A 16,031-nucleotide genomic window follows, 5' to 3' on the forward strand; every position below is an offset into this window, starting at 1 on the left:
CACTTTACTCGCACCATTCTACATGCTATCGAGGCACATGTTTTCTTTAACTTTTCTCTCTCTCTCTTTCGATTTGGTGCAAATAAATTTATTGCAGCTCTTTTTCTCGGCACTGTGCACGATGTTGATGTTATTGTTGTGATTATTGATGTTAATGCGATCTATTATATCCCAATAAAAGCTGTTTATTCCTTACCTCTTCCACACCTCTTTCACACTTCATTCACATTGCAATAAAGTATGTGAAACAGCAGCGTGTTTTCATCGCATTTTTTTCTTCATCGCATTCAAATTGGAAAACAATCACCGAGATTACATGATACAGCCGTCTATAAACTCAAAATAAAACCCATACGACAGGTACTTAATGACCTTAAAGAATATTCCCCTTCAAAGAAAGTGACAAAAAGACGTCGAACATTGAATAAAAACTTGTCATTTCCATACTTTGAAATACCGACCAAGTGAAGTTGAAATGGCGAAATGATACTGCAGCAGTATTACTGCTGTACAAATACACCGAAATTCCATTTGCCATAAATTTGCTTTTCTATTTGAATAAAATGCGACTTAATCTGCTCCCCAATTTGTGAACAAATCATTTTTCACAATTCATAACTTTTCACCTTGAACATTTATATTTTATTTACATTCGGGTGTGTTTCTTTCTACACGTCGGATGGCCTCGATGTAAGTCGCTTACACCACATACCTATTGTCTGTTGTTATTTCTGTTGTTCTCTTCTTGGTTTTCCCTTCTGCTTTTTTCTTCTTCTTCTTCTTTTGTTTTAATAATTTCAATAGCGAAGGAAGATACCACATGCTCGACAACACTCTTGATGCCAAATCGCACGTACAACTTTCCAAGAGCATACCTTTGCTTTTTTCCACCGCTTATTTTGTCATCTTGCGGCTGGAATATTTGATATGTCGCCACCGTGCTGAAAAATGCTTTACGATATATTTATTCGTTTCATGGCACATTTACGGTTGAGGTGAATTACCCTCTGCCATGCTCAACTAGCAACATCGACGTGAAAGATGTGGAATAAGTTCGTGAAATGAATACATACAGTGAAGAGAAGAAAAAAATTGTGTCGACGACAACCCCAAAGCAAACAACAAAGCTCATGCATAATGTATTAAATGTATGTAGAGATTGCGAAAAAAATGAATATTTCTCTCCTCTGGTTTCTTTTCCATTTTTTTTTGTTGTTGTTGTTTGTTTTTCTATTTTCTTGTGTTTTTCTTTCACCATTTTTATTTAATGCTTGCTCTTTATTGGGATGAAGCATGACACGCACCAAAAGAAATATTCTCCATCTAATAAGAAAATGACGCATTGATGCATATGAAATCATAAGGAGATATGAAACAATAAGTTTCAGCATGAAAGGTACAGATTTTATCGTCGAAATCTTATCTTTCTACAAGGTGCTGTTTAACCTTAACAAATTTTCATCAGAAATAACTCATCACGGATGGGGGAGAAAAACTTACAAATTTAATGTTTATTACAATTGTAAGCAATTTAAGTTCATGGGCCTTTTTCAATGTGGCAAATATGAGATGATAATAATGATAACAAAAATTAAGGCATATTTATTTTTACAGATGTTTTTATTGCTTATTGAAAATTCATACATCCATCTATTGTCTGCAAGGTTATCACAGACAAATTAATTAACATACAGCACATGGTAATAATAAAAATGGATAAATCATTTTAAAATTACTCCGAATCCCAGCATTCTGCACCCAAGACCAACAATTTTTTTTTCTCATGAACTTTCTATATTTTAAGTTCATGACCTTTCTTTTGGCTTTTCACTTTTTTGTGACATGAAATTTACTGAAGATACAATGATATTTTCAAAAAACAGTTCTCTTCAATTTTCAAAATTGCACCAAGTTTTCTCTGATGCCCCATACGGTTTTCAGAAATCCGAGATTTCTTCTTAAACTTTTCTGTATGTATATTTTTTTCTTCTTAAATCTAATAAATTGTTTAAACAAAACCAGTGTATTTCTCGCTTCATCAAAGTTGATCGGAAAAAATAAATAAATTGTTATTGAAAATTGATTTTCAAACCGTTGTTTACCTTGTTTATTTTGTTTGTTCGTAGAAAAAAAAATCTCAACGAAAGAAAAGTTCAGCGAAAAATAAACTCACAAAAATAGTAATCGAAAATAACAGCGTATAAGCTTCAAAGTTTGATGCGAATAACGACATTAGATGGCGTTGCTACAATGGCCATTTTTATTTTGAGGTGAACGTTGACATAAATTTATCCATTGCGTTGTTTTCATTGTAATGTCTTATGTTTCTCGTGTATCATATGACTTTTGGGTGGTGTGTAAGTGTATGAGTGTGTTATCTTGTCATCTAGTAAATTTTCAACTATTTTTTGCTGAGGTTGTGTTCATGCAATTTTTCTTTCTTCAAACCCACATTGGAGCACACGGTGCAAATCATTTTCAATCTAACATCGTTTATTGAATTGTCTAAACGGATGTCACTGAATCGCAATAAGTAAATATTCGTATGTGTTTTTAAATTCATAAGAAAAACGAAATAAAATACATCGAGAATAATACGTCAAAATTTGATAGGATATCAAAGTGCGTAAAAATAGGAGAAAACATGATAAATCAAGTATTCGCCAATATTAATAAAGAGTTCATGTTTTTTTTTCGTTTAGAGCAAGGCAACATGGAATCAGACAAATTCTTATTTGATTAATTTGGTGTGTTTTTTTTCTCTTGTAAATTCATAGATTTGGTAATTTGCGGCCATTGAAAAAGATTAAGTCGAACACCATGGAATCGTTGCCATCGTCGGATGTCGTTATTGTACATGGAAATTCACATCCAGAATTGGCAAACTTAATTGCTGGGTAAGCGTAACATTTCTTTGTCAGCGTACATAAACGATAAACCATAGCAACTTTAAATTATAAATTTTATTGATGTTTCCATTTCGCTGAACATTAGTCGTCTAGGTGTTAAAAGTGGCGGTGCATCGGTTTATCATAAAACAAATCGCGAAACAATGGTCGAAATTGGCGATTCAATACGTGGAAAAGATATATACATCATTCAAACCGGAACAAAGTAAATAAAAAACAATCGCACGATTTTTTTTCATTTTGAAAATTGTTTGGAATTGTTTATAAAACTTTTTTTTGTTTTTTTTTTTTCTTTCACTTCGTTTGATCAATGTTCTACAGAGACGTCAACAACAATATAATGGAACTTCTTATTATGGCATATGCATGCAAAACATCATCAGCACGATCGATTGTTGGTGTTATTCCATATTTACCATATTCAAAACAATGTAAAATGCGAAAACGTGGATGCATTGTATCGAAATTATTGGCAAAGGTATGCTGTTAGCACCGCCCATTTGTTTTTGGTTATTACAATTAAGTGAAATCTCTTGATTCTGTTTTAAATGACTTAGATGATGTGCAAGTCTGGCTTATCGCATATCATCACTATGGATTTGCATCAAAAAGAAATACAAGGATTTTTCGATTGTCCAGTGGATAATTTACGAGCCTCGCCATTTCTACTACAGTATATTCAAGAAAGTAAGCTTACTTAAAAATTACTAATCCAATTCTGATCCATTTCTTCGATTCTTGTTCCATCACTTATCGATTAATTTCCATTTGTTCCATTCCAAGGTATCCCAGACTATCGTAATTCAGTTATAGTTGCCAGAAATCCCGGTTCAGCTAAGAAAGCAACATCATATGCTGAACGTTTGCGATTGGGCATTGCCGTTATTCATGGTGAACAGAAGGAATCAGAAAGTGATGAAATTGACGGACGTTATTCACCACCCACATTGCCATGGTTTGTCTCATAATGTTAATATTGATGCAATAAAATTTTCAAGTTCTTACATTATTATTTTTTTGTTTGTTTAATTTTTTAGTCGATCAAGAACAATGGACGTTTCCGTAGGAGTTCCAGGTAAGAAATAATTAATAATACAAGAATCCTTAAAAACTTACTGGATAATGCATTAGTCATGAAGATGAATTGCCTTCAATTCAAAATGCGTTCGGGTTGGTCCGATTTATGTTTAATTTTATTTTTATTCTTTGTTCCAGTTCATCCAGCCAAGGAGAAACCTCCAATAAACGTCGTTGGTGATGTTGGTGGTCGAATAGCAATCATGGTTGTAAGTATCTGAATTGTCTTTTTTAAATTTTTTTTTGCTTCCCACTTCGATTTCTAAAAAATCTTCCAAATCGGTTAAAAATAACTTCGTTTTTTTTTGTAGGACGATATGATCGATGATGTGGCATCTTTTGTTGCGGCAGCTGAAGTGTTGAAAGAACGTGGTGCATACAAAATATACGTGTTGGCAACACATGGCTTGCTTAGTTCGGATGCACCACGTTTAATTGAAGAGTCACCAATTGATGAAGTCGTTGTGACCAACACCGTTCCGCATGAAATTCAAAAAATGCAATGCCACAAAATCAAAACAGTGGATATATCGGTTCTGTTGGCTGAAGCCATTCGTAGAATCCACAACAAAGAATCAATGTCTTACTTATTCAAAAACGTCACACTTGAGGACTAAGATAATTGGTCACTTTTAATTCGTCAAAAAGACACAGAGGAGAGCAAAACCATGGAATGGAAATGTTTTTTTCAAATCTCTAATTCGAAAACATTTTATGTATATTTTCGGATGTTACAATTATAGATGAAAATCAATGAAGAAAAATAATATAAAAAAACTTTGGAATATTTTTTAATTGAAGATAAAGTGATGTTAGTGATGATGTTCAATGCAAGAAAATCCCAATAAATACTTTACAAATGAAAAAATCATGGATTTTGCTTGAAATTTACTAGAAATATTCAGTGATGGTTTTTTGCTGTCTGAATAGCGCTAGATATTCGCAGCGTCTGTCCAGCATTGCTGCCCAGATGCTGATTCGATGCGTTCACCGCATACCGCATGCGGAACACACTTTTTTGTACCACACACAGCTGGACAGACGCTGCGAATATCTAGCGCTATTCAGACAGCAAAAAACCATCACTGGAAATAATCGCATGAAAAATTCTAACAGCTTTTTTTATATCCGATAATGTCGGACCGACTGAACATTACATTCAATTACTGGCATGATTTTTGGTCTCAAAGATATCAACATGGCAATTAAAAGAGATACTCGACTCATAAATTGGAACCGCCAACGAAATGTCTGGTTCAATCAGAATGAAAAAATCACATTCTCTATCATCCAAATCACGCTTAATACACGCAAGTGTCATTTTGCTGCTATATAGCGACTTTATATGAAACTCTCCTTGTAATACCTAAAAGCTGAAGTAAATGAGTTAAAATACACACGGACTAGAATTTAATTTGGAATTGAAAGAATTCAATCTAGTACTGCCTTGCCCCTTGAGAACAATGCATGCATTGTTGTTTGCGGTGATGTAAAAACTGCTACGTACCTTCGCATGCGACGGACGACGCATTCTCAGCAAGATATTTTAATATGCTGTGGATGGCAGCAAGGCTGAGCAATACTCTGCAATTTAGTTAGCTTCAATCAATTAAAGTAAGCTATGGTTAACTGCAACAGCTAATTATAGTTGACAATAATCATGGTCACCCGATAGTCAAAATGTTCCAAAATAGTCACCTGACTGACTGAGTCGATTGTTTCCATACAATTCATTTTGAAATTCATGAATATAGCTAACTATAGTCACTTACAGTCAATAGTAACTTAGTCACTTTTTTTCCACTCGGGATTACCTGCAAAATGCATATTCGTAGAGAAAGAATGGGTATGATGCTTCGGATGTATTTTTTAAATACTTCGCTGCCTCTTTCTCTGAGAAAATACAGATGTGAAAATTCAAAGTAATTTAACCAAAATGCCAGTTTAAAATGCCAATTCTAATAATTTTTCTTAACACATATTTTTCCATCAAACCACTTTGTGGCTGCGAAATATGTTATATGTTATCAATTGATAAATGATTTGAAATAAAAGAAAAAAAATACAAAAATAAAGAGAATATATTCTACGGTATCATTTATATGTCAATGTTGTTCACATCTGTATTTTCTCCGAGTTGGTCATGTACTTTGCATTATAATATACTTTTTTACATTTTTATGGAAAGAATATCGCACAAAAGGGAGCATGTTAACATTCGTTTACATTTTCATATGTGTAAGTTATAATTGGTTTAAGTTGTTAATATTCTGTGTAAAATGCTCACAAATACATTGACTTATTTACAATCAAAAGCAGTCTCCAGATTGTAATATTCACAGCCAATCATTCCAGTGTCTTAGCTCGCAATAAACGGACGTTTGGTCGTTATTTTTATTATTTGAATTGCAACACAGCTCAAAGTTCAAAAAATGCCAAAAATATATCAAGAAAATTCTATGGCTTCCGATTTTTCAAGATTGCATTTACGACAAAATGCATTGAGCAACCAGAAAGTGTCCGTGCGTAATAATATTTTAGAAAATAAGTTCGTATCAAAATCAATGTCGAAGTTGTATTTAAGCTCAGATTTAGCTGATGTACATTTCCTGATTGAAAATCAAAAAGTTCCAGCGCATAAAATAATTCTGGCAGTGGCTAATCCAGTGTTTTTTGCCATGTTTTTTGGGAGTTTACCGGAAAAAGGCGATGTGAAAATTACTGATACTAACATTGGCGCGTTCAAGGAATTCCTACAGTTTTTTTATCTGGCCGAGGTCACATTAACAATGGAGAATATTGAAGAGGTTGCTCGCCTTGCTGATAAGTACGACATGCTCGATTGTATGAATATGTGCGCTGCATTTCTTGAAAGTAAGTTAACCGATGACAACATGTTTTGGGGTTATCGACTGGCGATATCATTGAAAAATTACAACTTAAAACGATTTTGCGAAACAAACATCAGTATTCGCCCACTGGAAGTGTTCCGATCGGAGGCATTTCTTCGTTGTGATCACACTATACTGAAAAATATTTTAATGATTGATTCATTGATGTGCGAGGAAAATGATGTGTTTATGGCTTGTATGAAGTGGTCTGAATATCATCGCCAAAAAAATGGATACAATGATCAGCCAGTTAATCTTAGATCGCAATTGGGCGATTGTTTCCAATTCATCAGGTTTGGTTTAATTCCCAGTGAAAAATTTGCAGGGCACTTGCCAAAATATAAGGATTTGTTTACACGAGATGAATTGGCGGATGTTTTGTGCACAACAGCTGTTCCAAATTACCAATCCACTAAGTTCAACAATAAGCCACGAACTACTCCATTTAATTTGATATGCGATTGTACGTATGAATATGATACAAGGGTATATCAAAAAAAAGTTCAAAGATACGAATCAGTATGGTTTACATCGAGCGTTGACGTGTTGTTAGGTAAACTTGAATTTGTACATCTCTCGAACCCACAAAATGTCGTATCAAACAGAACAGAACTCATTATAAATGTTTTTGAAGTCAATCCTAAGACATGGGAACCAGTAAATACTTTATTTACCTCAGATAAACTGACGCTTGATAAGGATTTTTCGAATTTTTTTGGAAGGCCTCCCAAAATTTATGCTCTAAAGACATATAAAATTCAAATGGAAATACAAATGAAAAACTCCAATGTTTATGCGAACATTTTCCATACCTCAGAATTTAAATATGGTGCTAAAGAAGTGAATGAAGATCTAACAATAACATTTATCGATGGTTCTTATAGTGGTACTCAAAGTGGCTTAATTTCAAAATTGCATTTCTGCAAAATTTAAAAAGAATATATTCAAAAATACGAAAAAACCAAAAAATTGTATAGGTGGTTATTAACATCGGCAAAAAAGCTACATAAAATGTATCATTAAATTCATACAAATATTTTAAACATGATTTTAACTGATTATTCAGAATTTTTATAAAAATATAGAAATTAGTAAAAACGATGTTACACTATTTACAAATTTAAGTAAACTACATAAATATAGTCTCCTTTGTATAACAGATTTGAATAAAAACAATAAAAACCTTTATAATAAAAATAAAATTTCTTTTTTAAATTTAAATGGAAGTGAAGTGAAACGAGTTTTTTCAATTTCTTGACAAATTTATGAAATCATATTTCACTTAGTCTCCGCAACACCATGCAAGACTCTATTGAAATCGGAGACATGTCTCCGTTGTGATTATTTTTATCTCTTATTCTCTGGAAATTATACTTATGCTTGGATAAAACAAAATACGTTTTCTGACTAAAGATTACCATTGCAAAAAATGTAATTAATATGTAAATAAACAACTATAAACTAGGAACAAACTGTTTGCATATGGATATTTTTGTAATTTCGATAAACACATTTACTTATTACTTCTATTTGATGTGAGTCAGCATAAAAAGAATTAAAAGTAATTCTTTGATGTGCATAGGAAATCAATAACGCGATCATTAATTACCTTTTTTTTGTCCACATAATATTTTCTGTTTGAATTTAATATTTTTACACTAGGAAACTTTTTCGTTTGTTTTCTGTCAAAATAGTCGTAATATGGCAAGTAAATTGAAAAATAATTTTATGGCTCAATCGATCTGTGTTTTTTTTAAACGAAAATTTTCTTATAAAAACGAAAAAGTGCTTTTTCTGATGAGTTTCGATATCGAATTTCAAACCGAATTGATTTATGATTTTGCTAAAAAAGCAAACAAAGACAAAATAAACATGAAGAGTATGATGAAAAGCAATTTCTTTTTTTTTCAGAACTAAAAGCAAACAAAAATGAAAAAAGAAGTTCAACAGAACAAAAGCAGTCAATAGTTTTTTATTTCATATATTTCTTCTGCGTTTGTTTTGTAGCAATTCCTTGTAAAGCGAAATGAATGTATTGTTTTATTCCACCGTAAGGAATGCTCTGCAATTTTCATAGTGCGGTTTTTTCATAAATATAGCCGTTCGGTATAACCAACTACTTTTCAACGTTCATTTTTAAGCAACAAAAACGTCTTGTATGCAAAAATAAATATCGACCCTTTTGTTTAGTCTTTTATGTGTTCCAGTAAACAATTTTTATTTATTGCGAAAACGTCTCGCAAAATGGAACGAATCTTATCGACACAATAGCGTTAAGTTCATATTTCACGCATATTATATCAAATGCGCACAAATATGTTTAATTCTTGTTTTTAATTTTCGTATATTTAATAAAAAGCATTCGTTATTCAAAATTTAGTGAAGTTTAACGATTACAAAACGAAAAGCATCAAAAACACCGACGACATATTTGGCAAAAAACGGGTCTTTACTTTGCTTACTTGCGATATATGGACTTATACAAATTTAAATTACATTGCACAGACGCAAACAACCAATTCAGAACCATTAACCAATACAATCCATATCGCATCAAGTATCGATTATCAATCGATTATCGTGATAGTCGCCTGCGTCTGTGTAAATTTACTCATATTTGAAAGACATATTTGAAGTAAATTTATAATTCAACTACATTACATAAATACAATTCCATCGATGAAGACTTGTTCTGCCAGCAATCTATAAATTGTTTTTCTGTTTGCCATATCAAACTGCTTAAGTGAAATTAAAATCGTGAAAATGTCGGCATTACTAAATATTTTATGGAAAAAAGATTCATCAAATCCAAGTTTATACGTAGATATTTTTGCAATCAAAGGCCATGAAATTGTGTTGAAAAACCATCACTATACTGTACTTCAGTCCCAAAGAGATAATAATCAAGCAAAATGGCATCGTGAACGAGGCAAAGTATTCTACACGAAGCGAAAATATTTTGAAGCAATAGAAGAATATAACATGTGTTTAGCATTCGCAGAAATCGGTACCGAAGAAATGGGATTGGCACTTGCAAACCGTTCATCGTGTTATATGCGGCTAAATATGCCTTTGAATTGCTTGACTGACATTAATCTTGCCAAACAATCAAACTATCCTGCACACCTTATGCCGAAACTTAATGCTCGTTATAATTCAAATTGCTTCCGTTTGATAAATGAAAGATTTCAACCAGCTATATTTACTATTCGAGAACCACTATGGAGTTTTAAACTACATGAAAAATTCTCCGGAGTGGCAGATTGTTTGAAAATCGAAAGAAATTTTGTGTACGGACGTCACGTCATCACAAAGTGTGACCTTGAAATTGGTCAAATAGTTCTACGCGAAAAGCCATTTTCAATTGTTCCAAATCATTCGTATGAAGGTCGCAAAAATCGGTGTGCGCATTGCTTAGAAAAGTTCAAAAATTTCATCACATGCGAAAAGTGCAGCAATAACTTTTGTTCCGGTGAAGAATGCATCATAGGTATTAATTTTTCTACTAATAAGTTATTTTATTACTTAGTAGTTCTTAGTAGCCACTAAGAAGTAATAATTATTATTTTACTAGCTACTAACAACTAATAATTATTAGGTCTTAGTAGATTTTTTATTAGAATGTAAATAGAAATTTTATTAAAATTTTCACAGTTGCAACTTTCTCTCGCCTTTCAATAGCCAAATGACGCCTATTGATTCAATCACGATTGGTATTCGCTTACTATTCAATAGGCATCACATAGCAAGTTTATATGAAACTCTCGGAGACTCGGTATAGAGCACTCAAACAGTGAAAAAAGTCCAGATCGTGATTCAGATGATATGGAATGCGATTTTTTTCATTCTGATTTCACCAGGTGATACAGAAACTTGAGAAGTATTTGTAAATTGAAGAAAAAAAATTTAATTATTTTTTTCATTTTTCGCGATTTTTCACCATCTACATGGGATGCTTGTATGAAAAACACGGAAGACCGCTGAAATGGCACTGTCGTAGGTCCGTATATATTTGGCGTTTGCCATTTCAGCAGTCTTCCGTGTTTTTCATACAAGCTTCCCATATAGATGGTAAAAAATCGCGAAAAATTCTTCAATTCTCAATTACATCAATCATTCGTGCATTCCAAACGTGCTTTGTTATTCAGACGCTCATGGCTACCTGGTTGGTCAAGTGATCCGCCCAATTAAAAAAAATGAACAACTGTTTCGATCGTATCTGTAAGTGTGTCTATATACAGAATTACAAAATCAAAATTCATTTCAGAATTATAATTGCATTTACTTTGTTCAGTCCTGCATTATGGGAATTCAGCCAACATCAAAGTTTGATTGCAAAAGTCCAGGATCAATGTCACTTCAGGTGTACGTGCTTGCTTTGTACGGAAACAACTTTTCTACCATCAATCGACGAAGTCAACTTTACAAGAGACTCACTTTATCAACATGGAATTGCATTAATTTCAATGTCGGTTCAAGAAGTTCGAAAATTATCACGAGAAACCATTGAGCAACACGAAAACAGTGCGATTCAATTTTTGAAATTGTACGGCCGCTTCCATCCGATCAAGGAGACCATTACTATGATGAATGCTTTAATAATCATGTGGAATATACTTTCTATTGAATTTTCTTATTAAAAGAAAACTAAGTGAACGAAAAATTTGATTATTTTCTCCAATTTCATTCAAAAACAAAACGTTATCACTTCTCAATAGAAATAACATTTTGTTCTCAAAAGCCTCGAAGAAAAGATTATGTTTTTAACAAATTTTTTTTTCACGATCAAAATGTTAATCTTAATAATTTATAATCTTTCGAAAACTTTTTGATGTCATTTTTTTCAGGTCTGAATGAACAGCAGAAAAGATTTCTTTTTCAATTTTCACATATTTTCTCTATTTCAGCCAGACATTAAATAAAATTTATTTGTTTACTTGCTCTACTATAATGTGTATTTTTTAAGTTAATTAACATTTTATTTTCGGCACAAGTGAGCAATCAAGCTGATATCTTTTAATACAATTTAGTCACTCAATCGGCCTTGAAACTTATTTCCTCACCTCGAAGTTGAGGACTTTTTCATTCGTTTTTTTTTTAAATATTTAACCCCCTTCTCCTCTCAAATGTTCATCCTCAGAAAGTATGCTCCAAAAGAGTAATAATTTACTACGTTTTACTTCTGTTTACTTTACTATTTATTTTATTTTCTTTAAAAAAGAAAAAGAAATCGTGAATACAAAAAAGGATTGCTTAGTAACAGTCAGCATCGTGTTGTTCGTGTGCTTGCAATGAGTACGACATATCGTTCAACAGTGATGAAAAACTTTCGGTTTGGGCAAGCCATTCAGTTCTCGTTTGTAGTACATTATTCAAGTCGGTTGTTTTCATTTTATTCAAAAATATTTCGGGCGTAATTTCGCGTAAATACCTAAAATATTCTGCATTTTCTTCGATTGATTTACTCGATGTTTCGCTACCAGCCCCACATTCTACATTCATTTGATTTTCATAGGCTTTTGACAGTAGATTAATATCCTGCGCCAAAACTATCGCTTGAATAACATCATCTGAATTCATTGAATTGCTATTTGGATCGGTCGATTCATTGGGAGCAATTTTTTCATTAGTTATGTCCTTCATTTCTTCATCAATGTCTTTTGAAGAATTCATTGTGTCTGCACTTATTGATGAATCGTTTGATTGCGATCGTGCTATATTGTTTGTGTTTTTATCGTCTAACTCAATCCAGTAATTGTATTTATCAAGGAATTCAATGAGAGATTTAAGCACATTGACGCCTTTTTTTACCACCAACAAATCATCTTCATCGTTTAAACTCGCTAGCAGTACACCCAAACAGCCAAACGTCGACAATTTTACCAGTACTTTTGTCAATCGCAATGTGATTTCTTTTTGTGTTAGTGTGACAATTTTTTTATTTTCCTTTGAAAACGTCACCGACGGAAATGTTCCATCGATAACTCCCTGATATTGAAGCTGACGTCTGATGACACAATGCCAAAATTCAATTGCCTTCACTTTTACTTCCCAGAATAAATCGTGTGTGGCAGCAACGGCTAACGCTTCATATATTGAATCCAATTGATTGGACGGAACTTTTTGATTCTCATAGATGCATGTGATCAATGATACGGACTCTTTGCGAACAACACCTTCGTATTCGGTTTTTATAACTTTAATCAAGTATGTCTAGAAATAGATGGGAATAAAACGATATAACTAAAACCTAACGAAATAACAATAAAATTTATAGTTTCTTACAACCAAATCAAGGGCAGCAAAGCATTGTTCCCAGAACAGATTTACTGGAATCATTTTTGAAATACAGTTCAATGCTGATGCGCGTACATAATATTCGCTATCGTTTTTCGCTATATCTACAACAAGAGGACACAAACCGTTGCTCAAAATATGCTCTTGGAATGCCGGAAACTCTGAAAAATAAACAAACAAAATTTAAATGGAAAATGAGCACTTTCCTTCTTTATTCCGAAGAATACTCGATTTGATCGGATTGCTCACTATATACTGATATGTTTGCTATTGATGTTAGCAATTCCAGTACACTATCTCTAACTTCCCAATTGCTGTCATGTAGACGTTTTACAATCATTGGTCCTAGTTTTTGCATATCTGAACCAGATAGAGTATCAACTAGCAATGCCAAATTCGGAGCCATAAAATGTTCGACGGAAAGTTGGGCCAATTTTAGCACTTCAACTGCCAGCTGTAATATATGACAAATTATCAAAAATCGTTTTTATTCTCAAAAAAAAATGGTTCAATGTTTCGATTTTTTTTTCTTACCCTCGGTGATAGGTTTGGATCCTCAATCGAATAAAGCATACAATTGAGAAGACCAACGGCTTCGTATGAATCTTTCCATGTGATGCGATATTTTTTAACTATGGAATAGAGTCCGGTTAGAACTGATGACATAAAATTTGGTCGGGCAATCAATGGTAGTTCATTTGATTGTTCATTTCTTGCGACTCCTTTGATGATGTGACACAATGCTTGAAACACAATAACAGCACGATCGCGATGTAAAATGTGAATCATTGATAATATTCCCTGAATTGCTTTGCTCGCCATATCATACAGATCCACATTACCGTTGATTACCGAATTTCGGAATGAATAACAAATTCTCAGTGTGTGCTCAGTGGAAATGTGAAATAATTTCATCACATAATCATCCAATAGTTCTGGATAGCAATTATCGCCGTGGTGCATAACATTTATGAGCGGTAATATTTGAAAGAGAATCACTTGATTCTCAAATTTTGTCAATTGATTGCCAAGAATAATTTCTTCGGGTACACGATCGCCCATACTTTTCCATAATACATAATACAGACGTGCACCGTTCAACAGGGTTTCGTTTTGATTTCGTAAAATACACATTTTGCATGTATTTAAAAACGTCAAACCGAAATCATTGAAATCAATCACTGATATTGGACTATTATCAGGGATTTTATTTTCATTCAGTTTATCAACCAACAATGCAAAGCTCAAGTAAATCAAACATTGTGTAATTTGATTGAAAAGTACACGATCATGTGTCATATCAGTAAGTTTCCATAAATTCATTTGACCTAGGGGATAATCACAAACGACATTTATGAATTATTATTATTTTCGTGTTTTTTTTTTGTTAATGAAATTCACAATTATTAAATAATGACCTTTTGTTGTTTTTATAATGTGATGCGCTATCGATGATTTCTGATTCAGCTGAATGTATCTCTCAAGTACATTGCAAATTATATTGATTGATGGTGTGACTTTGTGTTGCAAATCGCAGCTGTCAACGCATACGTCCATAGTTCCTTCCATGCCATTGTAAACATTGTCATTTATTGGTTGAGCAATTTTGACAATCACTTCCAAACATAGATTTTCATCGTTTGCAATTCGAAATAAGAATTCAGTTATGAATTCCTTGGCACGGCGCACCACATAAATCGTTTCATCCTGAATGCAATAGTTGATTGCTTGTTGCCATGCATGTTCGGCTTTTAACCATTCGATGCCAGCATCGTGTTTTAACATTGACTGAAACAATGTTATCAATGCCAGCTTTGCCGATGGATTTTGCAAATCTGTCGCCTCATTCATGCCATTTTTTATGCTAAAAACATCGTTTGAAAATTCAATATGTGAATACAGGTGATTTGACGGTGTGCACTTACTTTTTGTATACATTTCGTTCGGACAATTGACGAAAATGTTCCGGATTTTCTGTCAACAATGCAATGAGTTGACACGTAAAAGCCAGACCATTTACGCTCTTCGTATGCTCGTCAAATATTTTTGATATCGATTTCTCGATCCAGTCAAACGTAAATTGGTCGGTCAACAATGTTGAATAGTCTAAATATATGAACAAAAAACACCATTACTGCCGGTCAAATTGTTGTTTTGGTTTTGTTCTTGTTTCAATGATGATCGAAATAAAATAAAAACTGTTTCCAAAATTACCTTCTCCATTTTTCCCCGATACATGTGAAATGAACATGTCGAGATAAACATCGTTTATAACATGGTAATTCTGTTGGATAAGCGCACTGAGAACTGTCTTATACTTATCACCAACATCCAAGAGCACCTTCGTTCCCGAACTCATTTCGGTATACAAACGATTAAAAACTCATGTATAAATTTTATGGTTTTCCCAACATTCGCTCTCTTCCACAAACAAAAACTACCTCAAATTTTGATGTTCAATTACCAAAACAGTTTGGATATATTGCTGAGAGAAGAAGCAAAAAATTACAACTGATAAGAGGTTTATTCTCTTTATTCTTTTACAACGAATAAAACTTCATCTACAAACACAACTTTTTTTCGACTTTTTTTTTGAAATGGTTGACAATACTGCCAATATTGAAAGATGACAGACAGTTATTACAAGAAAATATTGGCCTCAATCCACATGTTTGTTTCGTAAAATTGATGAAGCAACCTTGTGTTTTGAATTTATAAAAAAAATGTGTCGAACAATTCTTGTTTTTTTTTTTTTTTATCAAATTGATTGTATCACTTGAAACGTTTTGTTTTAATCATATGTTCACATGCGACGAACGATGGAACTAAATTACATACAACTTCGTGTTATAAACCA

The 16,031-nt window shown here is 32.9% G+C and overlaps 3 protein-coding genes across 6 annotated transcripts; 2 read left to right on the top strand and 1 right to left on the bottom strand.

Annotated features, from left to right (window-relative positions):
* Nucleotides 1–2,363: 2,363 nt before the first annotated feature.
* LOC116337480 (phosphoribosyl pyrophosphate synthase-associated protein 2) lies at nt 2,364–4,854 on the top strand. 4 transcript variants are annotated; one of them, XM_031762083.1, is made up of 9 exons: nt 2,364–2,622; nt 2,778–2,897; nt 2,995–3,114; nt 3,231–3,387; nt 3,467–3,596; nt 3,693–3,864; nt 3,947–3,984; nt 4,125–4,195; nt 4,298–4,854. In XM_031762083.1, exons 2-9 carry the CDS (start codon nt 2,821–2,823, stop codon nt 4,601–4,603), a joined length of 1,071 nt encoding a protein of 356 aa, XP_031617943.1. In that variant the 5' UTR covers nt 2,364–2,622; nt 2,778–2,820; the 3' UTR covers nt 4,604–4,854. The 4 variants fall into 4 exon arrangements, with proteins under 4 accessions (XP_031617943.1, XP_031617944.1, XP_031617942.1 ...); XM_031762084.1 differs by having other exon boundaries at nt 2,364–2,543; XM_031762082.1 differs by having other exon boundaries at nt 2,365–2,533.
* A 4,579-nt stretch (nt 4,855–9,433) lies between these two features.
* Nucleotides 9,434–10,582, top strand: LOC116337814. The gene is made up of 2 exons (XM_031762713.1): nt 9,434–10,367; nt 10,559–10,582. The coding sequence occupies exons 1-2, from the start codon at nt 9,641–9,643 to the stop codon at nt 10,564–10,566; spliced, it is 735 nt and encodes a 244-aa protein (XP_031618573.1). The 5' UTR covers nt 9,434–9,640; the 3' UTR covers nt 10,567–10,582.
* Nucleotides 10,583–12,062: 1,480 nt separating this feature from the next.
* LOC116337812 lies at nt 12,063–15,921 on the bottom strand. Its single transcript, XM_031762711.1, has 7 exons — nt 15,389–15,921; nt 15,100–15,280; nt 14,593–15,038; nt 13,709–14,502; nt 13,424–13,628; nt 13,163–13,335; nt 12,063–13,090 (listed from the first exon to the last, which is right to left on the bottom strand). The coding sequence occupies exons 1-7, from the start codon at nt 15,531–15,533 to the stop codon at nt 12,131–12,133; spliced, it is 2,904 nt and encodes a 967-aa protein (XP_031618571.1). The 5' UTR covers nt 15,534–15,921; the 3' UTR covers nt 12,063–12,130.
* Nucleotides 15,922–16,031: the final 110 nt, after the last annotated feature.

The sequence above is a fragment of the Contarinia nasturtii genome, unplaced genomic scaffold, assembly GCF_009176525.2.
Source record: "Contarinia nasturtii isolate CC-2019 unplaced genomic scaffold, AAFC_CNas_1.1 Cnas_scaffold_285, whole genome shotgun sequence".
In the NCBI taxonomy this organism is placed as follows: Eukaryota; Metazoa; Arthropoda; class Insecta; order Diptera; family Cecidomyiidae; genus Contarinia; species Contarinia nasturtii.

Excerpts from the sequence above, each read along its gene's own strand:
- LOC116337480 (XM_031762082.1), top strand. The coding sequence starts at position 2,514 with ATGTCACTGAATCGCAATAA. Across the intron at positions 3,388-3,466 it reads TATCGAAATTATTGGCAAAG|ATGATGTGCAAGTCTGGCTT; the intron begins GTATGCTGTTAG and ends TAAATGACTTAG. Across the intron at positions 3,597-3,692 it reads ACTACAGTATATTCAAGAAA|GTATCCCAGACTATCGTAAT; the intron begins GTAAGCTTACTT and ends TTCCATTCCAAG.
- LOC116337814 (XM_031762713.1), top strand. The coding sequence starts at position 9,641 with ATGTCGGCATTACTAAATATTTTATGGAAAAAAGATTCATCAAATCCA.
- LOC116337812 (XM_031762711.1), bottom strand. The coding sequence starts at position 15,533 with ATGAGTTCGGGAACGAAGGTGCTCTTGGATGTTGGTGATAAGTATAAG. Across the intron at positions 13,629-13,708 it reads ATCCAAACCTATCACCGAGG|CTGGCAGTTGAAGTGCTAAA; the intron begins GTAAGAAAAAAA and ends CATATATTACAG. Across the intron at positions 13,091-13,162 it reads TTGCTGCCCTTGATTTGGTT|ACATACTTGATTAAAGTTAT; the intron begins GTAAGAAACTAT and ends ATCTATTTCTAG.